This window comes from Corvus hawaiiensis, chromosome 22 (assembly GCF_020740725.1).
Source record: "Corvus hawaiiensis isolate bCorHaw1 chromosome 22, bCorHaw1.pri.cur, whole genome shotgun sequence".
Lineage (NCBI taxonomy): Eukaryota > Metazoa > Chordata > Aves > Passeriformes > Corvidae > Corvus > Corvus hawaiiensis.
Genome location: NC_063234.1, coordinates 3,700,710 through 3,728,708, shown reverse-complemented (window position 1 = coordinate 3,728,708; position 27,999 = coordinate 3,700,710). Strand labels below are relative to the sequence as shown.

General features: G+C 58.0%; 1 protein-coding gene across 2 annotated transcripts; it reads right to left on the bottom strand.

Moving 5' to 3' along the window:
* Positions 1-1,205: 1,205 nt before the first annotated feature.
* On the bottom strand, positions 1,206-26,798 carry TP73 (tumor protein p73). Of its 2 annotated transcripts, XM_048326037.1 has the most exons (14): positions 26,710-26,798; positions 25,052-25,147; positions 24,254-24,377; positions 19,276-19,521; positions 7,739-7,925; positions 7,502-7,617; positions 6,706-6,815; positions 6,227-6,369; positions 5,816-5,904; positions 5,397-5,521; positions 4,690-4,844; positions 4,450-4,582; positions 3,636-3,729; positions 1,206-2,107 (listed from the first exon to the last, which is right to left on the bottom strand). In XM_048326037.1, exons 1-14 carry the CDS (start codon positions 26,718-26,720, stop codon positions 1,787-1,789), a joined length of 1,950 nt encoding a protein of 649 aa, XP_048181994.1. In that variant the 5' UTR covers positions 26,721-26,798; the 3' UTR covers positions 1,206-1,786. The 2 variants fall into 2 exon arrangements, with proteins under 2 accessions (XP_048181994.1, XP_048181992.1); XM_048326035.1 differs by lacking the exon at positions 3,636-3,729 and having other exon boundaries at positions 1,996-2,107; positions 26,710-26,786.
* Positions 26,799-27,999: the final 1,201 nt, after the last annotated feature.

The window sequence follows — 27,999 nt, the reverse complement described above, 5'->3', positions numbered from 1 at the left end:
CCGGGAGCGCTGGAAATGCGAGTGGTTGGTGCAAAAGCTTTAAAGCATTAAAGTGCTTTCCTGAGCTGTTTCCTGGGGCCACAGGTTCACTGTCAGCCACGCCTGGGGAGTTCCCAACCCCAAAGGAGTCAGGTTCCCAATCCCGGTGGTGTGAGGGGTGGGATGGCCTCAGGGATGGTGACTGCACCTTCGGCTCACCAGCACTCGAGGGAGAGGAGGGACAAGAGGTCACCTCTGGGTGCTGCAGGCTTGGAGCTGCTGTGGGACACCCAGACAGGGCCTTGGAGCAGGGTCCGGGGCCCGGGGCTGTGGGTGCAGCACGTCCAGTGGTCACACTCCTGTCCCCCCTGGAGAGGGAACTCTCTGCCTGCCACTGCCTGCCTGCAGGAGAAGCCGCATCTCAGGTGAGCCCTGGTGGGACTTAAGCTGTTCTTCTGCTCTTGCTTAGAGGGTCCAGGGCTTTGGGAAGGGTATCCAGCCCCTTCCCCAGCCTGGGGGTGATGGGATGAAGGTGCAGGGCTGCATTTGGAGGCCTCCAGAGGGAGGGTGCAGCAGTGGGGATGTGCTGGGTGGCACCATCTCTGTGCAGGTTCCCTCAGGCTGCCCAAAATCTTGAGTGACCAGGGCTGAGGGGACAGATGCAGCAACTCCCTGCCTGCCCTCCCTTCCACAGCAGCAGCTCCTGTGACTTCCAGTGCTTTTCCAAGACCTGTTGTGGGACATTGCCTTCCCAAATGTGAAGGGAATGAACATTAAGGCAGGGAACACACCTGTTCATGTCCTTGCTTTCTGTGAAGGCTTTTTTCCCTGTCTGAATCAACAAAGAAATTACAGCTGGGAAAAGTGACCAGGAACAGAACAGAACTGGTCACCCAGTCCATGCCATGCTCCAAAGAGATGGAATTTACACCATGGCATTCCAGCTTGTCAGGTCTGACCTGTCAACAAAACTCTCCAAGGGAGCAGGGAGGGATTATCCAGACCTCTGACCTCCCAGGACAATCACTGGCTTTCCCCCTCCTCCACAACTGCATGCAAGAGATTCAGAGGAGGAAAAAAACTGAGTTTTGAATAGATAAGGCTGGAGACAGGATTCGCTGCATGTTTACATGCTACAACCTGAAATTAATTTACTTGACACTGCAGTGTCTCAGGAGTCAGTATCAATTTTTATAGCTTACATGAAAATAAATCTTTCTCTCTCCTTACAGCACAATGAGTTTACTGTATGTACATTCTGTTTATATACACCAACCTTTAAGTACAAGAACACATTGGGAACGGACAAACAGGTTCTTTCTGGCTCTACAGAGGGCTGAGGGAAGGGGTGCTTTTGGCAGTCCATGGAAAAGCAGGATGTGGCTTCACACCAGTCCCTGGCGATGCCTGCACAGGTCAGGGCTGAGTCCGTGTCGCAGTGACAAAGCCCTCTCAGTTTGGGACACCACGGAGAACACGGACGATGAGCAGGGATGAGAAGAACGTGCCATCCTTACACTGCTGGAGGCAGGGATGCTCCAGGAAAACACAAACCGGCCCGTGCCCCCGGTGTCACGGGCAGGCAGAAATCCTGCTCTGGTTGCTGAGCTGGCTCGGCTGCCCTCCTCCTTTTCTTCCTCCTCCTCACCTCCAGTTTCCTCCTCAGGGCAGGCGCCTCCTGCCTGGCTCAGGGCCTGCAGTTCCCCTGGATAACAAAATTAAACTTCTCCAGGTGCGCAAGGCTGCAAATACATTTCAAGGGGGGGGAGTTTGTCACCCCCCTGGTGTCTCACACCTCTGGAGCCCCTCAGTTGATCTCTCCCTCCGTGAACTCCTCCTTTATGGACTGTTTGCGGGATTTGCAGTCCGGGAGGTCGAAGCCGAAGTCGGCCCAGTCGTCGGCCGCGCCGCGGTTGGGGATGGTGATGGTGTGGCGCACGCGGAAGTGCACGGCCTCCATCACCCGCTGCCGCTGCAGCTCGCCCGAGCTGCCGATGGAGATGGTGGAGGCGTTGCTGCTGGAGCGGATCAGCTGCTGGGCCCCGTAGTCGTGGCTCTGTTTGAGCTCCTGCAGGCCCCGCCAGATGATCATCCGGTACTGCTCCGGGATCTTCAGTGCTCCGAGATCCTGCAAGGACAGCACCGCTGAGGCACGGCCGCCAGAGGTGTGACTGTACCAGCAGGAGTGAGCCCTGGACCCCCAGGTCGTGCTTTTGGGGGGACACATGGGCACGATGCCCAACGGACCTCCCACCATGGCCATGGGTCCATCATCCCCTGGGTTATTTCTCGTTTGTAACCCAGTTACTCCACTGCAGCTTTGCAGGTTGGAGACTTTTTGTTGTTGTTTTGGCAGGGGTTCATATCAAACAGATGTGGGAGGGAAGGAAGGGAACGTTCCCCTTGGAGACAGGTGGCAGAGCAGCGTGTGGAGCATCCTTGTGCCTGTGCACTTGGGACTGCTTCTGCTCTGGTCCTGGCCCGGGAGGCTGGAATGGCACCTGCCTCGAGCACTGAGGTGTGGGTGACAGCGGCTCTCGCAAAGCCAGGAGAGGTGGGTGACCTCAGACAGGGGAGCTGTGCCAGCACAGAGACCAGCACAGCAGGGAGCTGCCGGGGATCCACGTTAATGCCACAGAGACTCACGGGAGCGTTAACTGGAGCAGACAGCGAGTACGCAATTAGTAGCTACAAACGCCGACTCAGACACACAGCTCTGCCCTGACACAGGTTTTGGCCATTCCTAAACATTTTCTTGGACAGCTGACAGACGGTCACAGAGTTAGTTCAGCAAATGGTCCAAAACCAGGCTCAGGTTACACAACTGGCCCCAGCCACCAGTGACAAATCATCATCTCTCCTGCAGGATGTTGTAGCTGCCAGGTAGAGACACTGCTACGCCTGCCTGGGGCAAAATGGGGTTGGGCAGGAGCTCTGTCTCAGCAAAAACACCAACTCCAGGATTTACAGGGCTTGCCACGGCTCAAAGGGTTCAGGATTTTTTTTTGTTTTCCTTTTTCTTGTTCCCCTGATGGGCTGGGGAAGCCCTGGCTCAGGTGCCACCCCTGATACCAGCAGTGTGGCAGCAGCAGAGGCTGATGCTCTAGACACACACAGGTACTTCCAGCATCCCTTCCATGCTTTTTCTGACAGCTTTTGCCTGACCTGGGCTATTTCATTCCAAGCTTCCATTAATAAAAATGCCCTGGGCTCAACTCCTTTATTTCAGCCTCTTTCATCTTAAAGATTAGCAGGGGAAGAGGTGAGACCAGGTTAAACCTCCCTGAACTGCAGTGGGGTGTCCCTGCTGGCTCAGTGGGATTTGGGGTGTCCCTCTGAGCACCTCAGCTGTATTCTCTGTGTTAGGTGGAAAATCTCCCTGAGCTCAGGCCCCGGGATCTTTGATCTCTGCTGTTTCTGAGAGTCTGGAGGAAGCAGCTGAGACTGGTTGTGGTTTCTACCAAGGCCTGAGCTATCGCTACCTCTGAAGGACCACCAAGGGGGCAGGAATGAGAGGCATCAATCCTGGGAGCACATGTTCTGTGTGAGGGGTTGGGGCACAGGTTTCCCTTCCTCCAAAACAGTTTTGGTTTTGCTTTTCAGACCAACAGCTGCTGGAAACAAGTGGTAAGAACAGATCTCCCCAAAGCATTTACCTCTATGGATAGGTTCTGCAGGTGGTAAATATTCTGTAACCCTTGTGAGGTGAAATAGTCGATGCAGTTTGGACACCCCAATCCTGTTAAAAAACTGCAGAGAAAGTTTGGAAAATAAAGTGGCATTAAGTTCTCATGAACAACAGCTGTGTCCCATCTCTGTGGGACAGACCGTGTCAGGTGGGGGACGTGGAGAACTCCACTGCCACTAAGGTCAAAGCCAAGTGTGGGGTTATGTTCATTCCTTAAACTACAGATGTTTTTCTCCTGATTGTCTGAGATTTTGGCTCAGGAACTCATAATACGAGGGAGCTCCAGCTACTGGGGAGGGGGATCAGGGCATGCCCCGGGTTCTGCCCTATGCAGATGCTGGCCCAGGGTCTGTGAAAACATCCATGGTCTTTTTAAAGGCCAAAACTTTAAAAATCTGCAGAGCTGTTAATGCATTCCTGATGATAATAAGCCACATGGACCCATTTCCAGGTGTTGCTGGACGGAAGGGGAAGGGGGAAGCTCACGAAGCTACATGCCAGTGGACATGTAGGGCAAGACCCTCATTTGGATGTATTTAATTTCTGATTGATCAGGGGTGGATTCCCAGGGAGCTGCATGAGGGCAGTGGGGGTTTCTGACTGGTCGGTAGCTGGGCTTTGGTGGCTGAGGTGAGAGGAACAGTCTGTGATTGCGGAGCAGTGATTTCTCAGTTGGGGCCAGTGGCCAGTTGACCAGTTGCCAGACAGATGGGAAGGTTAGAGCGAGGGACACAGCAAGGAGCAGAGGACAAGACAGACAGGGCACCGGGCACCTTCCTTACCTGACGAGGCTGGGGTCGGGGTTGTAGGGTGGCGGGGGGGTGCAGTGTGACCCGGACACCATGGACTGGGACGAGTGGCCCCCGTTCATTTCTCCGTTGGGCTGCATGGGGTGGCTGTTCAGCATTCCGGGTCCTGGGCAGTGGCAACAAATGCACCCCTTAGATACCACCCAGACCTGATAACCCTGCACTGCCTGGGCAGGGAGAGCCCCGTGCCCGGCCTGGCGATGGAGGACGTACCCATGGGGCCCAGGCTGGGTGCAGAGCCAGAGCTGTGCTGGGCAGGCTGCCCCACCAGCTGGTTCACAGAGGGCAGCTTGTTGATTCCTCCGCCGTGGACTTTATTCATGGGGGAAAGGACAGGGCCGTAGGAGGAAGGTGTCTGCAGCTGGCTCCTGTTCCGGGAGGGAACACGCTGGTCAGACTGGGATGGAGCTGCCCTGCTCTGGCCTGGAGCTCCACTCCAGCCCATCAGACCTCCCTGCCAAGGGTGCTCAGGGGCTGTGGGGGTCTCAAGGAGCTGCGGGGGTCTCAAGGGGCTGCAGGGCTCTGGGGGGACTGTGGGGGTCTCAGTAACTGTGGGGATCTTAGGGACTGTGGGTGGTCTCAGTGACAGGAGAGGTCTCAAGGACCATGGGTGTCTCAAGGGGCTGCAGGGGCCTGGGGGACTGGGGGAGTCTCAGGGACTGTGGGGGGTGTCAGGGACTTTGGGGGTCTCAGGGACTGTGAGGGTCTCTGGCTGTGAGGGTCTCAGGGACTTTGGGGGTCTCAGGGACTGTGAGGGTCTCTGGCTGTGAGGGTCTCAGGGACTTTGGGGGTCTCAGGGACTGTGAGGGTCTCTGGCTGTGAGGGTCTCAGGGACTTTGGGGGTCTCAGGGACTGTGAGGGTCTCTGGCTGTGAGGGTTTCAGGGACTTTGGAGGTCTCGGGGGCTGTGGCAGGACTCACTGCCTCTGCAGGAGCTGCTGCTGCTGCTGCCGGTAGGAATCCACCAGCTGCTGCGGGACCAGGTCCACCAGCTCCAGGCTCTCCTTTATCTTCATCAGGATCTCAAAGTTCTCCCGGCCTCGCACCTGGAGGAGGGAACAAGACCAGGACTTTGCTTTACTCCCATCCCACCTTATGCTCCCTTTTTCCACCCAGACAGACTGTCACTGTGGCCAGGGACTGCTCGGGATGCAGGAATCCCTTGGACATGTGCACCCGTGCATGCTTTTGCTCCTATTCAAGGCCTCTGCTGTCCTACAGGAGCCCGTGCAGCCCCAACCTGCCCGACATCTCTTCCCCAGGATGCTTCTGGCAGAGGGGACGGTGCCAGCGCTGTCCCAAGCCGAGTTCTGACCCCGTTGCAGCTCAGCCACACTTACGGGCACGTAGTACATCTCCTCCTCCCCGTGCCTCCGTTTCTTAATGCCGGTGCCCAGCGCTGGGATGCCCTGGGGGCTCTGCTTGAACGCTGGAAAGGAGAAGGGAAGAGAATTGGTGGAGTCCTGGGAGACAGGACATGGCAGGGAGCACCTCAAGCCGTGCAGGATGCTGAAACCATTCCCTTGCGGCCTGGCATGGGAGCGTCCCTTTGTTATTGTCAATAATGAATAAATGTATCTGGCCGTGGGAGCCGTGCACAGGCATCTTTGGGCTCTGCAAGGGGGTCCGATGTGTGAGATTTAGTGGGGAAAGGTCAAAGCATCACCCCTGAGTGTGGATTTGAGCCCAAACTTCGGGAGTGCAGGGACTTTGGGTGCCCTGAGCCCCCCGCCCCCTGTCAGGGGACTCACTGCGCTTGTTGGCGTTGCCGTTCTTGGCCGCGCTCTCGTTCAGGGCTTGCTGCTCTCGGAAATGATCCTCGTCGGCTTTCCGGTCCCTGCCGGGACAGGCACAGATCCGCCCCTCGAAGGATCTCCTCCCCAGGACCTGGCCGCTGGGAGAGCAGAGCAATCAGCGGCCCTGCTGCCGCTCGGGAAGGGCGCTGGGACTCAGCCCAGGCAGAAACCAGACCAGGGAGCAGCAGAGCCCCTCAGCAGCTGGCTCCTGGGGAAGAGGCGCGCATGGGGCAGAGGAAGGCTCCAGCTGCTGGGCTGGGTCCCTGGTCCCTCCGTGCCAGCCCTTTTCCAAGCTGGCAGAAGGGAGCATTCCCGTGCAGCGAGCTGGGGCTGCCCCATCCCGTTCCCTGGGGGTGCTCCCTGCAGGGCAGGGTTCCTTCCCCAGCCCTCCCGCGGTGGGAGGGATGCCCATCCCTGCTCCCACAGCCACTCACTCTCTCGTCTCCAGGGTGATGATGATGAGGATGGGCCTCCTGTTCATCCCTCCCACGCAGCTGCTGTTGCACATGAAGTTGTACAGGATGGTGGTGAACTCGGTCCCCACCTGCCCGAGAGGGGAGAGCAGGTGCTGAGCGGGAAGTGATGGGGGGAGGCAGGCTGGCACCCCCCGGGGAGTGAAGAAGAGGAGGGGAGGCAGGCTGGGACCCCCGGGGAGTGAAGAAGAGGAGGGGGGGCAGGCTGGGACCCCCGGGGAGTGAAGAAGAGGAGGGGAGGCAGGCTGGGACCCCCGGGGAGTGAAGAAGAGGAGGGGGGGCAGGCTGGGACCCCCGGGGAGTGAAGAAGAGGAGGGGTGGCAGGGTGGGACCCCCGGGGAGTGAAGAAGAGGAGGGGTGGCAGGCTGGGACCCCCGGGGAGTGAGGAATCAGGGCTGGACCCTCTGGCACAGGGCTGGTGCCTTGGCAGGATGAGCAGGGGAACGCCAGCGATGGTGTGGGAATGGTCCCGGCTGGAAAGAGGGGACTGAACCAGGACTGTGGGGGCACCCAGGGCAGGGCTGGAGGGGGTATCCCATTACACCCCACTTCCCAAGACCAGGCTGCTCTGGGATGCTTCACAGGGCGGGGAGCTGCAGGTGCTGGAGTGTAGCTGCCAGCGCTGCCAGGGGCGAGCAGTGAGTGGTCTGAGATTTGCCAGGGCAAGGGGGGCACTTGGACCCTTTGCCCCGTGCCAAGCAACCCAAACCACGGAGGCAGCAGCCGGTCCCTCCCCCCGCCGCGAGCAGCCGGGTACCTGCGGGGGCTCGTAGGGCACCATCACGCTCTGCCGTCCCGTCACCGGGTCATCCACGTACTGGGACAGGTTGTTGCCTTCCACCCGGATCAGGTGGCTGGCAGGGGCTGACTGGCCTGCAAGGCAAACCTCCAGTTAGAGCTGTGGCTGCCCGGGGGGCTCACCCTGCGCACACGAGGGCTGTGACACGAGGGACACACGGCCCCCCAGGCCATGCGGGCAGCTCGGAGCCCTCACCGTCGTTGAAGTCGCGGCCGAGCTCATGGTTGGGGCAGCGCTTCACCACCTCGGTGACGTGCTCTGCCTTCTTGTAGACGGGCATGGCCCGGATGATGGTGCCCGGGGGCGGCGAGGTGGACACCTTGATCTGGATGGGGCATGTCTTGGCGATCTGACAGTAGAGCTTCTTCAGCAGCGGGGAGTACTGGGAAAGAGGAGACATCCCTCAGGTGAGCATCACTGGTGGGGTGGAGGGTGCTCCCCTGGCCACCCTCGGCTTCCTCTGCTGCTCTGGTGTAAAGGCAGGGTTCCTTCTCTTCCCTTTCCCCTGGAAATACTGAAATCTGATCATTTCACCCACACTATGTGGTATCTGCTTTCCACATAAACCAGATACAGCCACCTCCTCGGGCTGGGAAGGGTTTCCCAGATGGGCAAGGGCTCTGGCAGAGCTGGGTCACCGCTGCACTGAGGCAGAGGGAATCTCACGGAAAACCAGCAAAGCCCTCGTTCGTGCATCGCTCAGCCCATTTTGAAAACATTCCCAAATCTGCTCTCACACATGGCTCCTGACCAAGGGCTGGGAGCACCGAGGGCACTGGCGCATCACAGCCTGAGGAAATCGTGCTTGATGTCCTTAGCAGTGTCACAGCTCATTAGGCAGGACCTGGGAGTTTCATTCTGACACAGATGGGTTTGTCCTGATCCTGACTCCATCCTTTGCAGCAGCAGTGGTTCATGGAAGGGACAGGGTGGGGACATGATGGGGACCACTGCCCGGGCTGGCCGTGGGAGGAGGATGCTCTGTGGCAGCTGGAGGCAGTGCCCACAGTCACTGCTGAGTAGAAAATGGTTTGTGGCCACCAAATTCTTCCCTGTGAGGGCACAGTGGGGTTTGCTCAGCGGCAAACTTCTCTCACAAGGCCCTTGGATGGGGGAAGCTCTGGAGGCTGCAGCGTGTGCCCCTTCAGAGCTGGGCTGGGGAAGGAGAACTTGTCCTTCACCTTCCAGGAACTGCCCATGTGTGGGGATGTGCAATTCCCTTCCACCCCATCTGTGCCACGCTGTTTTCCATCTCGCAAGGAATGTGTTTGCTATACACCAGCCCACCCCTGTGCTCGGAGCAGCCCGTCTCTGCATGGCAGGGCATGTTCCCGCTCCAGGTATTTTATCTCATCCCCACAACACAGTGCCCAGTGCCAAAAAAATACCACCGTGCAGAGTGTTTGTGGGGATGTTAAAGCTTGTCCCAAGCCATCCAAATACAGGTGTGCCCAGGGGAGGCTCTGCTCTCCCGCCGGCGGGGGGTTCCTGAGCTGGGGCTGCCCGTAACAGAGGCTCAGCACAGGGCTGGGGGGTGTTCAAGGGCTGACATGGATGGCTCAGTCCCCACTTTTCCTGGCCATGAGCATGTTCCAGTGCAGCTGTGGATCAGGCAGGAAGGATTTGTGTGTCCCAGTCCCCCTGCCCTGGCTGCAGGAGCGGATCTGCCTGTGGATGAGCGAGGTGCTCCCACCACCAGGACTGGGACAGGGCAAACAACATAAAGCATTTCCAGGTTTGTCTCATTTGGGTGGTCTCTGGGGAAGTTCTGGGAAGACATAAAGGTCAGAGGCTCCACCAAGGCAAACAGCAGCAGTTCCTGCAGCTCCTCCAGCACTGGGCTGGTACCGGCTCCTGGAGGCACAACAATGGGGTGTCGTGGGTGTCCCGAGATCAGAACCTGCTCGGTGCTGGGGGGAGCAGGAAGGTGCTGCGGTCACTGGAGGGTGGTGACCGAGAGGTGTAACACAAACTTGAACCTGACAGCAAGAATTAATCCTTATTTTTGTAGGCACTTGGACTTGCCCAACCAGAGAGGATGCTTGGAAACACCAACTTCTACTGAAATCCCCAAATTTTGCACTTATACCTCAGGATGCTGGCTACACCTTGCCTCCATGGCCAGGCTAGCTTCTTGGGTGTGACCCTGCACCCCCAGCAGGGATTCTCAGGGATCAGGCCTGAGTTGGAAGCGCAGGCTCCACTCAGAATGTGGTGACTCTGCTCTGCCTGGCCAGAGAGGAAACTCCCACGTGGCTGCAGCCCACGGAACCCACTCGCCCACCACGATGGGGTTTAATGCCCTCGTCTAGAGGAGCCACTGTGGCAAAACAAGGGTTATTTGGAGGGGGCTCTTGCTTGCCAGGTGTTAAAATACTGACAACTCCTGTCAAAGGATCTTTTCATGTAGACATTCCCGGGCAGCCCTCAACATGCCTGGGAACTATAACTGCTCTGGAAGAGCAGAGGTGCATTATGGCAAGTTCTTTGGTAACAAATTCTCTCATTATACCATGTTATGACATGGATAAATCTCTGTTAAATAGCAGAGGGATGCCCTGCAGGGGAAGGCGGCCGCTCCGCGCAGACTTGCCTCCGCTGATAACCTTATCGTGTCCCAACAGCTCCGGGATCGCCTTCAAAGATCCCTCCACAATAACAAACTATTCTTTTAAGGAACTCCCTGCTGATAATTCTGGGCAAGAAAAGTCCAGGCTGTGCCCTGGGCGGCCGCGCTCCTGATTCCTCTCGGTGTGGAGCCGTCCTGTGCCGCATCTCCAGCCGAGCGCTCCCGGTCCCACAGACCCAGGCTGCTCATGGCCACCAGGACAACCAGCATCGTGGTTTTGGGATCCCAGGAGGTTCTGCAGCCCCAGCTGTGCTGCATCCCCAGCTTGGCTATGCACACTCTCTGTAGGGGACAGCAAAACCTGTGCTGAGCAGTGTCCCTGGGCAGGCACCTCTCTCCTCCGTTATCTGTATTTGCTAATTACCCGCCATGCACATCTCTGCTGGGCTGTGCTGCATCACCTGAGGCCCTGGTACCTCCCAGCACAGCCATACCCTGCACAGCACCCTGCAGGGACCACAGGCACCACATGCTGCTCGAGTGTGATGTGAGGCAGTGGCAGAGCAGAACCCAGAGATCAAAATGCTGGGATGTAACCCAGACCAGCGTGGCCGCCTCGCTGCTTCGGCTCTCTGTGTGCCACGGTCGTGCTCCTGCCACCTGCACTGGGGGCAACCTCGGTCTGTTCACTCACATCCTCCCCACTCTGCAGTGTTTGGACAAACTGACCTCTCAGCACTGGCCACATGTGGCAGCTGGGTCACAGCCGAAGCTCAGGTCACTTGGGCTGCTGCCAGCTTGCTGTTGGGTGTAGGAACAACATTTTGGGGCACCTGTACACCTTCCTGGTACATCCAGACCTCAGCTCCAGGATTCCTTTCAGACCTACAAAGGAGCCTGGGTGTGTTCTGCCCTGGGCAACTCCTGCCTGTGTCTCCAGACCCTGCTCTGCCCTGGGGACTGCTGGTGTCTGTCTCTGTGCTTACATTAGGACTAAGGTCCATCTCTGTTCCTGGAAAGCACCGGAGAGTGTCTGTTACTGGGTGTCACTGTGCGTTTGAGGAACACAACAGGTTTCTGTGGCTTGTGGGTGCTGGATTGCTCCAACCAGCACAGAGCAGCAGCAGCAGCACTGACAGTCTCTCTGGAGCCTATGGAACACACAGAACCTGTATTCCTCTGGGGTTTCCTGCAGCTTCCAGTGTCACCCTCAACTTCTGGGCTGATACTGCAATGGCAGATCTGTCTCTGTCCCTTCCCTGCCAGTGCTGTCTGTCCAGAGCTCTAGGAACAAGCCAAAAAATGGAAAAGCCAAATTATTTAACCCCTAGCAGCCTATCAGCTCTAAGTTCTGTGTCCCCAAGAGCTTGGTACCACAGAAGGTCTCTGGATGTGTTTGAAACGCAGCTGCTTTTTGGGTGAGACGAGGCTGTGCTGCACCAGTGCCAGATGGAACAGGACACAAACAAGTCACCCCATGGTGGCACCGGCCACTGTGAGGCTTCACCATGGTTATCCCAGTGCTGCCGCCCCATGGAAATGTTCTGGACACCACAAGAGTCCACTGAGTGAATGCCCCAGTGGCTCGTGGATGCAGAGTTGACGTGGAGTCTCAGCATCCATCACTGCCCACCCTGAGACAGGATCAGGGGATGGTTCCACAGGCCACCAGCGCTGCCACCCCACGCAGAGAATGAGCAGGGAGAGGTGGTTTTCCTCATGGATGCTGACAGCCTCACACCAAAAATAACCTGAATCCTCTGCCTGGAAAGACCTCCTGGCGAAGTCCATCTTGCCCAGCCCTTCCTGGGCAGCAGAACCGCTAGGAGGATGTGTCCCAACAGACTTGGAGCTGATAAAATCTTATTTATCGTCAACTGTTGACACCGAAGCGTCTAGACTTGCCTGTTGGGGAAGGTGCAGCCAAGGCCTCCTTTCCCTCTTGAAGGAAATGATTTGCTCAACAATTGCTTTTTCCACAAATCCTCCCCCCCTCCTCCCTACCAGCCACCTCCTCCTCCTCCTCTTCTTCTCCTACATTCCAGGCTTCTCATTAGCTCTACTCAAGACGTGTCCAGGACTGCAGTCAATGGATCCCCAATAAAGCCACTGGCCTGGCAAGGCAGAGAGAAGAAAAGTGCCGCCTCCGGCTGCTAATTTCCTTGCACTCCCCAGCAAGCAGCTGCGGAGCTGCATCCTGGGACAGGTTGGGGCAGATCGCAGCCGAGAGGTGATAATAACGTGTCTGTCATCTTCCCCAGACATGTAGCATCTTGCAAACCGCAAATACCGTTAACCGGCTCGGACGAATCTGTTACGGCAGATCCTGGAAGACGTGCCGGCGGCACAGCTAATTTTTTTTTAATAGCCATTTTTTAATCACTGGCCTGTAAACTCCTCACTGAGCTGGAAATTCCTTCCCAAGCTACTTTGTTGCTCATTTACTACGAGCCGGGTTTGAGTATGACTGGTGCTTGAGAGGAGAGGGGAGTGTCCGGCAGGGCCTGAGGTACCTGTCCAGCACACAGGTGGGCTGGGCAGTGGGGATACTGCCCTGGGCATGGCTGTAAGAGGTACCCTGGTACCCCTATCTCCAGTCCCTGCACCACAGTGGTGATGGATTGGGGCGATGGCCATAAGGGATGCCCCAAAACCCATCTCTCCATGTCTCCATTCCCTGCACCGTGGTGGCGATGGATTGAGGTGATGGCCCTAAGGGATGCCCTAACACCCACCTCCCTGTGCCTCCAGTCCCTGCACCGTGGTGGTGAGGGATTGAGGTGATGGCCATAAAGGATGCCCCAAAACCCACCTCCCTGTGCCTCCAGTCCCTGCACCGTGGTGGTGATGGATTGAGGTGATGGCCCTAAGGGATGCCCTAACACCCACCTCTGTCTCCCTTCAGTCCCTGCACCATGGTGGTGATGGCCATAAGGAACACCCGCCTCCCTGTGCCTGCGGTCCCCGCACCATGGCAGCGATGCCTTGGGGTGACACCAAGCCACCACCAGCTGTGCCCAGGACAGGGGGTCTCAAGGCACCCAGCAGAGCCCCCCTGATCACCCCAGCCATCATCAGCTGCAGGGGACCTCTGTCACCCACAGGTCCCCCAGCCCTACAGACCACTGAGGTCTCAGGGCCCCCGCTAGAGCAGCACAGGGAGGCTACCAGTGCTCCAGCCTGCATTCTTCTACCTTAATTAGCATGCCATTACTGCTAATTAAAATCCCTTGGTTCACCCGCAAAGGAGTCCTCTCCCTGCCTTCCAGTGAGCACATCCTTAAAATAACTTCCAGCTGGGATCTCTCTCAGTCACTGCTGAGCCAGCGCTGGCACTTCTGGGGTTTAATCTCTTCTTGTAGGTCTGACTCCCTCTGTGTGGTAGATGCTCAGATCCCCTGACCAAGCAAACCCCTTCTCTCCCACCCATAAAGGAAGCCACAAATCCAGCAAGGAGGTTACTTCACACTGCCAAGGATGCAGGGAGCGGGCGGGAAGGGAAGGGAAGGGAAGGGAAGGGAAGGGAATTGCTGCTGGTCTTGGGAATTGCTGCTGGGAATGAAATATGAAAACCAGCACAGCTAAAGCAGGGTTCAGGGGAAACCACAGGCTCTGGAGCATCCCAGGAGGGCTGTGCCATGGAGGAGGGGCTGCTCCTCTGCTCTCTCTCAGCTACTGCCTGAGTGGGCATGGGGAGTGAGTGGGTTTGCCAAGGGCACACCAGCATCCTTTCCCCCTCTCATGCACCAGAGATCAGGGCTCCCAACTCTCTTCCACCTCTCCTGCCTTCCCGATGGAGCAGCATTGCCAGGAAGCCATTCCCTTGACCTGTGCATACCAGACACGTTCAAGATAATGGAGCTGATAGCGGGATCGTGTTGGAACATCACACACTGAATTCCTTTGCCTTTTTTTCTTAATTCCGTTGTGTCTGGAGCTCCTGGAGCCTCATCCACACCCTGAGAAAGCTGGTGGAAAGCCTCCAGTGGGTTGGCTTCGATGGGTTCCAGAGAAGGCTGGTGCCGAGGTTGCTTTCCTACTTCTGGCATGGCAAAATACCCACGCTCATCTGCACACTCAGAGCGTCCTCAGGGTGTGTGGCCCCTGATCATCTCCAGGCCACGGCTGTTGGACAGCAACCTCCCTGGGATATGGGAAAGTGCCAGAGAGAGTTTGCAGAGGGATCTCTTGGACTGTAGATGCTCCTGAAGGTTTTCCCCTCCTCTTTATATCTGCCTCTACCCCAACAAGCCTCAGACAGTGACCAGCAAGGGAGAGCCTGCCTCCCACCACACCAATTACTCCCATCCTCCTCATTCAGTTGGGACAGAGAAATCATTTCAGCTCCCCAGTGCCCGTGCTCCAGCTGCAAGATCTATCAAGCAAGTGGAACCAGTTCCGCACTGCCATCTCCCACTGGCCGAGCACTGGGAAGCAGACTGGTTTGCTGTCCATGGCAGCAGGAGCAGCTCTCCTTGGCTGTGGACCTGTCCAGCCTTTCCCTCGCAGGCTGTTTGCTCCCCGAAACAGCAACAAGAGCCTGGGTGCGGTTCGGACCCTCCTTGCCTGTGTCAGAGACCGCCCTGCCTGCTCAGCTCGGGGGCTTGTCCGTCTCCCCCCGGCTCCAGGGGCTCCGTGTGAGCCCGGGCAGCTCCCCCGCACCACGGCCCCGAGCCCCCACGTCCCTTTGCAGCCCGGCCGCGGGAGGCCAAAGACCCCATTAACACCTCTGCAGCTCCGGCACATGTGACAGCGTCCGGCGGGGAGGGAGCCCCGCTCCGCCGCCAGCCCGACTTGAGAAAAATCCTAATTATCCGTCAGTTACCAGCTGGCTGGCGTGGCGAGGGGCTGCGGCGAGAAAACCGCCGCGATCGGCTGCGGCTGCAGCGTGTCCGGGCAGCTCCGGGCAGCGCAGCCCCGGTGGCCCCGGCGGGCGGGCAGGATGCCGGCGTGCCCCGTCTTGCCGTGCCGCAGCTCCCGGTCCTCGGCCCGCCCCGCCGCAGCAGCCTGCCAGAGGGGGGCTTCCAACCCACAGGGAAAACCTTATTTTCGGCATCTGGCCGTTGCTCTCTGCGATAAGAAGGCCATTAAAAATGAAAAGGGAGGTGGCAGCAGCCTGGAGGGCTTCTCACAGCACGGACCGGCGCGGCTGCTGCCGTCCAGAGCTGGTGGTGACGCGCAGTGCTCAGCCCAGGGGTTGGGACAGACAGTGTCACCCACCACTGCCCAGAGTCCCTCTGCGAGGGCACACCTCAGTCAGTCCCAAGGCTTCACCTTTCTCCGTTCACCTCTTTTCTAAAATTAGAAAATCAGCGTTTTGAGGCAAGAGAGAGCGGCTGATGATGCTCCGGTCCCATTGCCCACAGTGCTGCCCTCAGACCCCTTCCTTCTCCTCCTGCATTGAGTCAAAGGTTTCTGCTAAAGCACATCTTATCTCTGGAGAGATATGCAGACTCCTCATTTGAATCCTTCAGGAGCTGGGATTCTTTGGGTACATTCCTTGGTAAATTGTTCCTATGGTTAATTATCCTCACTGCTAAAAAAAAATATTTCACCTTGTTTCTAGTCTGAATTTGCCTGGCTTCAGCTTCCAAGTGTTGGATCTCATTATGTCTTTTGCTATTAGATTAAAGAGCTGGCTGCTATCAGGAACCATCTCCTGGACACACCACGATTGAGCCCCCTTGCTCTTCTTGGGGGTAACTTCCATGCAGAACATTTCTCTGGTGTTGCTCTACAAGGCATCTGTTCCAAATCGTTCATCTTCTTCGCATCTCCCTCCCAAGCCATGTCTGTTCTGTCAGCAGAAGGTTTGAAGTGCGGACAGGAGCACTGTGTGTGTGTCAGGGCCTGGGGACACTTTGCTCCCCTGGGTGACACTGGCTTGCCCAGCCCTGCAGAGCAAGCACTTGTCCAGCTCACTTGCCCAGAGTGGCCAGCTCACCTGGTCCTTAGGAGCCTCCTCTCCTAAGTGAGGGAGAATGGATAATGCCACATGTTCCAGAGGGATTCAAGTCCAAACCCTTCAAAACCAGGAGGCCATTGGGCTACACACTTCCATCAGCCAAAGCTCATGATTATATCAAAAAATGATGCTGAATCGTTTGACAAGGTGACTCACACAAACCATTTGCTTTGGCACTGCCTGCTCACCAGCTGTCCATTCCTCCGTGGCCAGATCCTCCATGATTCAACCCCAGACTGCAGGAAACCTTCAGCTGAGACTCCTTCCAGTGCAGGAAGCTCCAAATTTCTGCTCAGCATGTTGGCTCTGCCGAGCTTGTGGTCAATGCTTGGTGGAAATTGATCAACCATCCTGGCATAAATTATTGGGCACAGCGAAGCTCAGCGTATCAAAAGCCATGAGGCTTCTGCAGGAGGAACAGGCTGGGTTGGTTCTTCCCAAGTGCTGCCCCAAACCACACGTGTCCTGCAGAGCACCGGGACAGTCGGTGCTGCTGTGCTTGGTGTGACCATCACTGCGCTGTCACATGTCCCTCTCTGTCCCCAGCCCTACTGACCGGACATTTACCTTCCCTTCCCAAGTGCCTGCATCTGCCAATGGCTTTTCCTTATCTTCCATGTGTGCTCCCACCTCCTGTGGAGGCTCACGCTGTCCCATCCAGCATTATTTGTGTGTTCACTGACAGCATGGGGCACATTTGTTTTGCTGAGCTCCTTTCCCCGTTAAACCAGGACGAACTCTCAGGTGTGGCAGCGGCGCTGCAGAGCTCACGGTGAGTGGGAGGAAGGCAGCAATCTCATCTTCCAGCACTGACCATGCCTGTGACAGCCCCAGCCAGGAGGACATGGAGTGACACCAGCTGTCACCGCAGCAGGACCATTCCTCACATGGCACCGTGGCAAGCCGGACACACTGCACCCACCTTGGCAATCCTGCAGGAATCACTGCTTCAAATGAAACGTCCCCTGTGCTTTCCAGGGTGCCAGATGCTGCCAACCCACTGCTGCTGCCCACAAGGCTCAGCTCCAGCACAGGTGGGCACTGGCCCTGCAGCCAACCTGCTCTGGGGGATGCAGCCACCCCGGCATGGTGGCTCAGAGGGCCACACACCTCTCACTGCCTTCCCAAGTGTTAAAGTCACTTCAGGCACTCACATCCTCACTGTGGACCCTTCCTAAGACCCCTCCTTGCAGCCATGGCTCCCAGCCCCGGCTGGTGGGCGCATCCTCCCCGGATGCTCCCAGCCACTTCTAGAATGAGCGTGCTCTCTGGGCAGCTCCCGGGTCCAGCTGCTCTCCTGGCATCGTGTGCCTGCCCTGATCTCCCTCAAAGGCCTGGGAAAAACAGCCATATGCTGTCCTGGTGAGGACAGGAGCTCCCAGTGGGACACGGCAGTTCTAGGAGCACAGTGTGATGAGGGACAGCCTGAACTCCCTTTAGTTAGAACCGTGGAAAGATCCCAGGGGAATGGGATGGCTTTCAGGAGGGGAGCCCTGCTGCGCTGCGTCTGCTCCATCCCAAAGCCATCCCCCGGCACTCGTAGCTGGGGACAGTGGCAAACAAACGAGCATCGGACACGTTCTGGTCCCCATCCCTGCATGTCGGGACAAGACACCCTGCAGCGCCTTGTTTCGGTTTCCATTGGGACGCGTGAGTGGCACGGGAATGCCTCCCTTCCCTGTGCAGCTTTACCTGTAACTGAGTTATCCCCCAGGAGGGATAGGAGTGGGCTGGAGTCACATCCTGCCCGAGGACCTCTGGTTTATTCAGTTCCTAATGAAATGCATCCCTGAGCAACATCCCGCAAGGAAAGACAGTGGAAAGAGTGGAGACTTTACCACCCCTACGAGGGCAAGTCCTGTTTAACCACGGCGCTGCCCCAAGCCCCCCGTGCGTGTGAAGCTGCAGCCACCGGCTGCGGGGAAGCTGCTGGGCTGCACCAGCCGGGAATTCGGCTGCGTTCAGCCGCCCGACCGCTGCCGGCTCGCTGCTGCTTTCCCACTCCACACACCCACTGGCTTCCGCAGGACACAGCCCCAGCGCTGCGGCCGCTACCGGAGCCCGTCCCCTCCTGCATCCTCCCCAGGACAACCGGGAGCATCTCGCCGGCCGCTGCCCGGGGTGTCCCTGCACGACAGCATCCAAGGATGCTTTCTGTCTCCCGCAGGAAGGACCGTCTTGGCAATTAAACACGTCACCTTCCGCAAACAAAGGTCATTATTACGCCCGGGGCTTAAACATCGCTGGGCTGCTCTGCCCGTTCCATGACAGTGTCAAACCGCAGCCCCGGAGGAAACTGCTGCTGCTGCGGTGTGTCAGTCGTCCCGCCCCAACCTTCCTGCTCTGCCAGTGCTTCCCGGAGGAGAAAACCCGCCCGGCTCAAGCGTGGTGAGCGGCTCTCCCCGGTACTCCAGAGGCACCCGCTGTGGGAATGCCTCCGGCACCGGCCACAAGTGCTGGTTCTCCTTAAAAACGCTGCGCTGAGCCAGTAGCAAGGATGCGAATTTAGCACCTTTTGCCACAAAAAGCAAAGCAGCCCCCGAGCGCTCTGCCCGGTCCCTGGGTCCCTGCTCGCAGAGCTCTCCTGTGCCGGGCTGCAGGAGGGCGGTCGGAGCAGCCGTGGACCAAAGCTGCATCCCGGCTCCCGAGCAGACAGCACGGAGCTGTGCAGCCATCCCTCTGTGCATCAAAACCTACTGCGCTTAAAAGCCCGCTCTCTTATTTGCTGTGACTTGCAGGGATTACATTACTCGTCTAGTACGGGATGGAGAAGGACTGTAAATGACAAGCAGGCACTTACAGAGAAGCTGGGAGACACGAGCCTCGTCTCTGACAGCACCCGCTGGCAAATACGCCGGGAAGCACCGTGAGAACAAGGCAGGTACTTCCCCAGGACATTTCTTTTCGGAGGACATTTACCCACAGTTTAGGGAATTGAGGCGGGAGAAGTGACATCCCAGCCGCTGTGCTTCACAGCCCTTTGGGAGAAACCCCCTGGAAAGCAAGCGCCGATGTTTCCAGCACGCTTTGCTTCCCAGGGCCACCGCCTGCGCCGGTGAAGTCCCCATCAGTGGGGGCTGCATCCCGCAGCTGCCCCGTGAGAGCCTCCCCACCGCCGCCGCGCTGGGTGTCGGCGGGGAGGACGCGGCCGGTGGTGCTGAGCATCTCCCTTGCCAAGGTAGAAGACACGAAACTTACTGTCCAGGTGGCTGACTTGGCGGTGCTGGACTGCTGGAAGGTCACCTCGAAGTGGTGGGGACCAGGGTAGTCGGTGTTGGAGGGGATGACGGGAGCCGGGGACATGGCGTCGAAGGTAGAGCTGGGCTGCGAGTAGGGCGAGTGCGTTGGGACATTGGAGGTGTGCTCGGAGCTGTAGGGGCTGGTGGAGGCTGCTCTGCTGCCGATGCTCTGATCCATGCTGTTGTTCAGCAAATTGAACTGGGACTGGAGGAAGGGAAAAGGGGAGGAGGGAAAAAAGAAAACACCAGCCAGTTTAGAGACAGGGAAACCTCAGCCACCTTTCTCCAGGGCTGGGGTGTCCTGTTACAGCCTCCTTAAAGGGCCAGCGTGCAGGAGGGGAGCCAAAAGAGCTGGTCTGGGTGGCTCGGGTTTTCCGACAGGTCACCACTTGTGTGAGGGATAAACTCCGTGTGCTTAAATCACCCCCCTCGAGCTGCTCCATCCTCGCTGGAGGCAGCGAGGTGCCACAATCCCGGATTTCTAGCGCACCTGCCTTGGGGAAGCCACGCTTCTGACAGCGGCGAGAGGGCAGGGATGTTGTGGGGTTTGCTCAGGTGTGGGAAATGTCCCTCTGCAGGCAGGGAGTGACAGCCCTGTCCTGCACGCAGGGCTCTTCTCCACGGTGTCCCTTCCAGCAGCCAGAGTGTCACAGCTCGGTGAGGCCACCCTGCCAAGGAGAGCAGCAGTCCCTGGCGATGACATCGCTCCATCGCGACGGCGATACCGAGCGGCCGTCCTGTATTCCGAGCTGTCCCTCGTGTGCTCGCTGGTCACAGACACACACCTACACACCGCTCCCGGGAGTGCTGCCCTGAGCCAGCCAGCCCCGAGCAGTGATTTGTAGCTGGTTTCCCAGCGGGATGTTTGCTCCCAGGGCCCGATGCTGCTCTAATTTGGGGGAAACCTCAAACCTACAAAGCACGCGGCTGCGATGCAGCGCACTGCAGGAAAGTCACAGGGCAAACGGACCCACTTAGGCAGGTCCTGGCTCTTATTCCAGACCTGTTGGACCAAATCATGACTTTTTACAATTTTTTCCTTATTCCTCCTCTGACCAATTACTCTCAGATTCTTCCAATAGGAGCTGGCAGCTCCTTTACCCGCAGGCACAGCCCAAGCACAGCGACATTCCCAAGAGCCGTGTGGCTAAAGCGACCTTAGCATTTCATTGGAAAATCAGACTCAAATACAACTGTTTCTCAGAGCAAGTGGAATGGTTTTTTCCCCCAGAAATCTGCAATTCCCGAGTTGCTCAGGGGTTGCTCTCACCCTGCAGCCCCGAGGCAGTGGCAGTGCTGGTGACCACGCGCAGTGTCCAGTGCATCGCCGTGCGTCATCCTCGCTCCCTGCACTGGAGCAGCGACACAGCCCCCCTTGACTGCCCTCATGCCTGGCAGGGACTGTCCCGTCCCTGTCCCCAGCACCCACTGGGGCAGCTCTGGGAAGCCAGGAGCTGTGGAAGCAGCCATAGGCACAGCCAGCAGGCTCAGCCTTCTCCAAAGGGCAGCAAGGCTCACGGCTCAGGAATCAGGAGACGTGTTTTAACTTGGGATCCCAACCTCACCCAACCCTCTACGATGTGGAATGGTTTAAAGGCAATCATCCTTCTCCAGGGAAGTTCTCCTGTTGCCTGCATCTCTCACAAGGTCGTTGGAGCCTGTGACTAACTGGAGGAATGCTGAACAAGATCTGGCTTGCTTTTACACATCCAACCATTTTCTCCCCTAAAATATGTGCCTAAATCCCTCTATTCCTCTTTGCCGCTCTATAAATAGCCCAGCCGAAGACAAGCCAAGCTTTCCTTAATCCAGGCTTCACCTGGAGAAAAACTTATGAGAAACTCTGGCAAAACAGGCACGTTAGGAAAGCTCTTGCCATCCAACTGGGAAATGCAGCTGCCGTGGGGAGCAGTGAGGTGGCACAGGCAAAGCTCAGGGATCAACCATGAGAACAGCAGCAAGGGAAAAGGGATTGCTGCAGAATGGGGCTGCACACAGCCCAGATGATCCAGGAGTATCAGGACTGAGCTGTTTTGCTCTCATGCTGAGAGCCAGGACCATTCATGGCTGAAGCCTGTGGCTGTAAATGGGCAAGTGAATGGGGACCCACCACAGAGTGGAGCATCCTGAGCTCTGCATGGGAGGAAACCTTCCCTCAGGAAGAATGATGAGATAGGAGACCCAGGGTATCACCTCTGCCAGCCAGGCTGGCTGCCCTGAGCTGGGCTGCCTTAGCACAAAGCAAGAGGCAGCATCCTGAGTGCTTGGGCTTTGGGAATCTGCTGGCATAGACATCCAGAGTCAGGTGCATCGTTTGCAGGGCAAAACGATGGACTTGCTGTTCAAAATTGATGACATTATGGAAACATTTCCCTAAAAGACCAATCGAAGGCAGGTGTGTGTGTGTGTGTGTGTGTGTCTGTAAATATGTACCTACACACACAGGAATAACTATTCACACAACTGCAGCAACGACCTCCCACGGAACAGCCCCGACAACGGGACACATGGGCTTGGTACCAACACACTTAAGGTAAAAACCAGGAATGAAGTGATTTCCTTCTATCTCCAACTGCCTCTGTGCCTGTGCTGGACTGTTCCGAATGCCAGGGACAGACACAACCCCCTTTCCCTAAGGAAACAACCTCAGTGCTTGAGGACAGGGCTGGGAATGTATTACCTGCAGCACAGGTCCTGCTTCACCCGCTCGACCCTCCCAGGGATCCCCACCAGGGAAAGGAAGCCTGCCAGGGGAGGCAGGAGTGTGGTGTGGGCTTGGCTGGGGAGGTCAAGCACCTCCAGGTGTTCCTCGGATGGATGCTCCAGCTGACATCCCTCCCACCTGGGTACACACAGGTAGGTGAGCCTGCACCCCTGGCACCTGAGGCTCAAATCACACCTTGGGCTCTGCAAGCACCAGATGGGGCAAAGCAAGAGGAACAGTGACCGATCACTGAGGCTGCAGCATCCTGCACCAACACGGCTCGTGGCTCATGAGCGGGGCTGGACCAGCCCCAGCTCCTCCGTGCAGCTGCAGCATGGGGATGGGCGTGCGCTGGGACAACCCCTGAGCATCCTGGGCAGCAGCAGCCAGGCTGGGCAGGCAGAGCCAGAGCAGGTGCCCCAGCGGTAGAGGATAATTCTAAGCAGAGCATCAAGGCAACCCCCGCCCACAGCAAGCAGCACCTACCGTGGTGTAATGCTGCATCGGGTCGCTGATGTAGAGCATTTTAGTTGTCTTGGGGTTCACGGAGCACCGGGAAGCCTCCTGCCACGGGAGTCATGGGGTCGGGGCGGTGGCCGGGGTGGGGTGGCGGGTGGGACGAAGGAGCGCGGGAGCGGGGCCGGGCAGGCAGCGCCAGGGATGCTGCGCCGGCCACCCGTGTGCCGCCGTCTGTTGGCTTTTTTGCTTTTTTCATCTCCCTTAGTTCTGTCAACTCGCTGCATCCAACAACAAAACGGGGCCCACCCCTTCTGTCCCTCATGACTATTCATTAAAGCACAGGGCAGGCCCCAGCTTGCCCAGTGATGGACTGGGCGATACCAACCATTCCCACTGCAGGGAGAGCAGGGGTCCAGCTCCACCACCAAACCTGCCCGCATCCCGCTCTCAAAAGCTTCTTCCAGCCGCACGGGGCTGGAGACCTGCTGGGCTGGCACCTGTCACCAGCACACGGAGGTGCCCACCCTTGCCCTGAGCAGGCAGTGCAGTGACTCTGTGAGAGCTCCGTGTCTGGGAGATACGGAGCTGTCTCTATCTGGATGGACAGATACGCATCCATGGTGAGGATGGATGGATGGATGGATGGATGGATGGATGGATGGATGTGTGGATGGATGTGTGGATGGATGGATGGATGGATGGATGGATGGATGGATGGATATCTAGAGGGATAGGCAGGAACAGATAGGGATAGATGCCTGGCAGAGCATTGGGGTGACATGCTCGCAGCCACAGAGCACCAGCACCACTCTGGCACCACTGCGCGCCACGAGCAGCGGGAATCAGCACGGACCCTGCGCAGCTTCTCCCCTCTCTCGCCTTTCCCTCAGGCCGCTGGCATCCCGTTACCAGAGCACTTCTTGTCATGCCCGCCAGGCTGCTCCGGCCCCGCCGGGCTCGGCTTAGGCTGCAGCGGGAGCGAGGGGAAAGGCGAGGGCTCGCTCAGCGAGGGGCACAGCCCCGATTAGCAGCGCTCTGCCCAGCCCCTGCCCGCTGTGAAAGGCCGGGGAAGGGAGGGAAAACGAGCGGAAAGCGAGGGAAAAGGGGCTGGGGGAGGGGAGGCAAGCTGTCGGCGAGGGAAACGGCGGCTTTCTGGAGGGAAACAGCGTCTCTCCGCAGGGAGATGCAGCAGAGAGCCAGGGCAGCCTCAGGGATGCTCCCGGGAGCCACCGAACACGCGCAAGCGGCCGGGATGTCTCGCGCGCCCGCGATGCTTTTCCAAGACTTTGTCTTAGGCAGAAGCAAAGGCTTCTCGCAGGACGGGCAGCGGCACGGAGCTGCGGCTGTGGTGGGAGCAGAGCTGGGAGCACGGCGCGCCCCTCCGGCAGCTCTGCCCCCGCAGCAGCTCACAAACGGCTTTTACTCCACACCGTTTGTCCCGGAGCGAATGACGCTCGGCTCCTGTCCTGGTACTCCCCCAGAGCTCTGAGCCCCCGCTGCTGCCTGCACTGATGTTACCCAACAATAAATAGTCACGGTTTTATTGACCCCTGAGATTACAGGTGACCAGACCCTGCACCAGAGCCCTGTGCCATCGATTACAGGTGACCAGACCCTGTGCCAGTGCCAGCAGTGCTGCACCAGCAAGGCTGGGCTCGGTTTACGGACCAGCAAACACCCCAGAGCCTCCCCCAGAGCCCCCAGCCCACCCCTGCAGGGAAATCAAGTCTGTGCCTGGTGCAGGTCCCCGTTCCTGCTGTCTGAGCACACTCACCATCACCGAGTCAGTCATGCCTCTCATCTGGAACACGTCCATCGTGACCTCTGTGCGGTTGGAGACCTCGTTGCTGCCGGTGGGGTTGGCTGGAGGGAGGTCGAAGTAGGTGCTGTCTGGCTCCCTGAGGAGAAGGTGAGGGCACAGTCATCTCCCCAGCTCTCCAACGCAGCCTGTGCCACCCCTACCACCCCCCTACCAGCAACTCGCTGTCCCCTCAGACCGTGTCCCTTTCCCAACTTCTTCCTCCATCCTCTGCTTTTATTTCCACATGGCAGAGCAGGCTTTACCTGGCAGGTAAAGCAAGCAGAAATATAGGAAATTTTGCATCCACCCAGCTGCTCCAGCATATCTGTCCCCCTGGGATGTCTTCACATGAGGGGACCAAGGGAGGAAGAAGACAAAATGAAGCACAGTCCTTCTCCCTTGCTGGATTAGGGCATGAGGCCTAAGGGCCAGAAGAGTTACAAATGTCTTGGTGGGGCTGGAAGATGTTTAATTTTGGAATTAAGGGTCCCAGCTTGAGGGGAGCTCTGCTCTGGCCCTGACACCATCCCCATGATGCCGTGGAGCTCTGCATCCAGGAGGAAGCTACCCATGAGACAGACAGTGCCGTGCTGTTTGGCAAAAGGAATCCCTGGGCAGAGAGTCTGGGACCTGGGAGCAGAATTTGTCAGGTGGCAAAGGCGTCTGTGGAAAGCAGAGGATGCGAAAGGAAATTTGCCTTTGGCATAGAGCCACCAAAGAGCCACAGCTGCCTCCGAACACCCCCATGGGGAACGCTCACACCCCACTTACAGCGTGCTCCAGAGGTGCTCGAACGTGGTGCCTTCGTCAGCTGCGGACGACTGGGACATCTTCAGAGCGGGGGAGTCTGACAGGGGATAAATCACTCTGGGGGCAAAGGGAAACAGCAGGGTTAGCACTGCCAGCATGCCATGCCGTGCCGTGCCGTGCCACGCTGTGCCGTGCCATCTCACTCCAGCAAATCAGCCAGCCAAGAGCAGGAATTCCTCAATCCCAACTCGCTCCCAGAAGCACATCAGGGACCAGAGACCCCTCAGGGCCCCTCATGGGGGACACACAGGACCAGAGACCCCTCAGGGCCCCTCGTGAGGGACTCCCAAGACCAGAGACCCCCAGGATTCATCGTGAGGGAAACACAGGACTGGCATCCCCAGGGTTTTTCATGGGGGACACACGTGACCAGAGACCCCTCAGAGCCCCTTGTGGGGGACACACAGGACCAGGGACCCCCAAGGCCATTGTGGGGGACACACTGGACCAGAGACCCCCAGGGCCATCATGGGGACACACAGGACCAGAGACCCCTCAGGGCCCCTCGTGGGGGACACACAGGACCAGAGACCCCCAAGGCCATTGTGGGGGACACACAGGACCAGAAACTCCAGAGCCATCGTGGGGACACACAGGACCAGGGACCCCCAGGGCCCATCACAGGGAGACACACAGGACCAGAGACCCCAGTGTCCCTCATGGGGGACACACAGGACCAGAGCCCCCCAGAGCCACCTTGGGGACACACAGGACACCCCCATGGGCCATCATGGGGGACAGTGCCCACACCCCCAGCAGTGCAGGCCAGGGCAGCAGGCAGGGGTGACCCAAGCTCAGTGGAATGAACCCGTTTTTCAGCCAAAGCCTCCTGGATGCTGCTGCACAGTCACAACCAGAGCCATGCTCAGTCCAGTCCATTCCCCTCGCCCCTGCACAAGGATTCTTGGCCTCTCTCCGGCATGGAAGGAAAGCAGCCCAGCCCAGCTCTCCCTGTGTGCCCAGAACCTCTCGGACCCAGCAGCCGGAGCCGGAGGTTGCACGGAGCCATCTTGAGCCTCGTGCTGCCTCGATGGGCAACCATCTTCCTGCTCCCTCACCCACTCCCTGGAAGCAGCAGGACCTCTCCCCTGCCCTGGCTGACTCGGATACGCCCCAGGCACATCTGGCTGCCCCTTTCACCCCCGCTGGTGTCAGCGTCCCGTCCCAGCCGCGACATCTCATAGTGAAAACCCGAAACTTCCTGCTTTTTGGGCTTGAGCTGCCGAGCCGAGCTCTCTGAGTGAGGGATGCTCGGGGTGGCCCGGGCCCCTCTGACTCAGCTGGAGACCGGGTGGCTGCAGGGGAGGGAGTTAAAATGAAAGCAGGGAAGCTTTCCCCGTCAGCAGATCCCGTGAGCTGATTTCTACAAAACACAGCATCCGCAGCCACCCTGCCTGGAGGAATTCCCACGGCACAGGAGGGCACAGGAGGGCACAGGAGGGCACAGGAGGGCTCATTCCCCACAGGTCCCATGCCAGGGACAGCTAACAGGCAGAGCCTGGTGTCCTCCCGTCCCTCCTCATCACACGTGTGACACACAGAGAAATGAAAGGACTACAGGGCAGCTTTGAGAGGAGGAAAAGCCTAGAACAGATGCAGGTGACTGCTGGTGGCCTTACCCTTCTTCCATGCTGCTTTCCCTGGCCCAGAGCAGCTTCAGGAAGTAGCCAGGCCTTTTCCTCCAGAGGAGAAAGCACCTCCGCACCGCCCCGGCTGTGTGGTCATCACGGGTGACACCAGCTCTAACCACGTGGCTGCTCTCGTTTTCAAAAGGAAAGAAATCTGACTATTTTAAGGGCGTTTTGGAAGTTCCCTTTCACTCTTTCAAAGCACAGGCTGAGTGTGCAAAGCCAGGCCAGCCTCTTCTCGTGTTTGAGCTCTGAGCTAGGCGGCACAAAGGGAAGCTGGAGTCGGTGGTGCTGTCAAGGCACATCCCTGCTGCTCTGATCCCTGCTCCTCCTGGGAAAGTGCCTCTGCAGCAAGAGTGACAGCCTGGCACCGGGCACCTGGGTTGGTAAAGAATTTACCGACCAATTTACTTACAAATAGGGTTCCCCAAATTTTGCCTGGTGCTGGTGAAATCCCCTCTGGAAGGAGGTGCCATTTAGAGCCCTGTTATGCAGGGAATGGTGGAGACATTCACATTTGGGAAGCTGGGAAAGCTCTGTGGTGGTGAGGCCCTGCAGAAGGAAAAGACACCTGGTGGGAAGCAGTGGGAGCTCTTTGTGCGCATCAAAATTAAACAGGGAAGAGCCTTAGAGCCTAATTCTGCATTGCTCTGGAAGCATTCCTGATGGCTTGGGTGCAATTCCCGTTCCCAAGGATGAGTAAATGGCACCTGGGGCTGAGTTCACGACCAGCCACAGCCCAGGTTCAGCTCCCTGCCCCACCCAGTCTGGAGCCTCTTCTGCCTCTGCCCTGTGTCAGCTCCCTGCTGTCACCAGCTCCCCACACCAAAGGGAAGACCTGGGCTATCATCCTTGACTTCTTCCAGCAAGAGTCCTCCAGCCAGAGTCCACCAGGAGGATTAATTAGCACCTCCAGAGACCCCAAACTACTTATTAAAGTGGAGATCTCCTCGCCCAGGGAAGGGTCCAGCAAGGAAATCTCCATCCCTTCTGCTTCGATGTGGAAGGGAGACAGTGGTGGATGCTTGGCACGGCTGGCACAGCTCGGGAGGGACCTGCACTGGATTTATTGCAGGTTTCTAGAGGAAAAGAGACCAAAATGTGCAAACCAGGGGGTTGGTGCTGGGATCCAGGTTTGCCGGAGGGATTTGCCGGCGTTCACTGGGAGAGGCGCACTCAGAGCCGGCTCGGGCGTTCGCTGGATTGCTGCTTCCCTCTGTTGCTGGCCAGGGCATTGCAGGGAGACTGCACACGGGAAAAGAGCCCGGCAGCGGGGACAGA

Coding starts and splice junctions, on each gene's coding strand:
- TP73 (XM_048326037.1), bottom strand. Junction 6,816..7,501: donor TGCCCTACGAGCCCCCGCAG/GTACCCGGCTGC, acceptor CCTCTCGGGCAG/GTGGGGACCGAGTTCACCAC. Junction 2,108..3,635: donor TGCAGAACCTATCCATAGAG/GTAAATGCTTTG, acceptor CTGTCCTTGCAG/GATCTCGGAGCACTGAAGAT.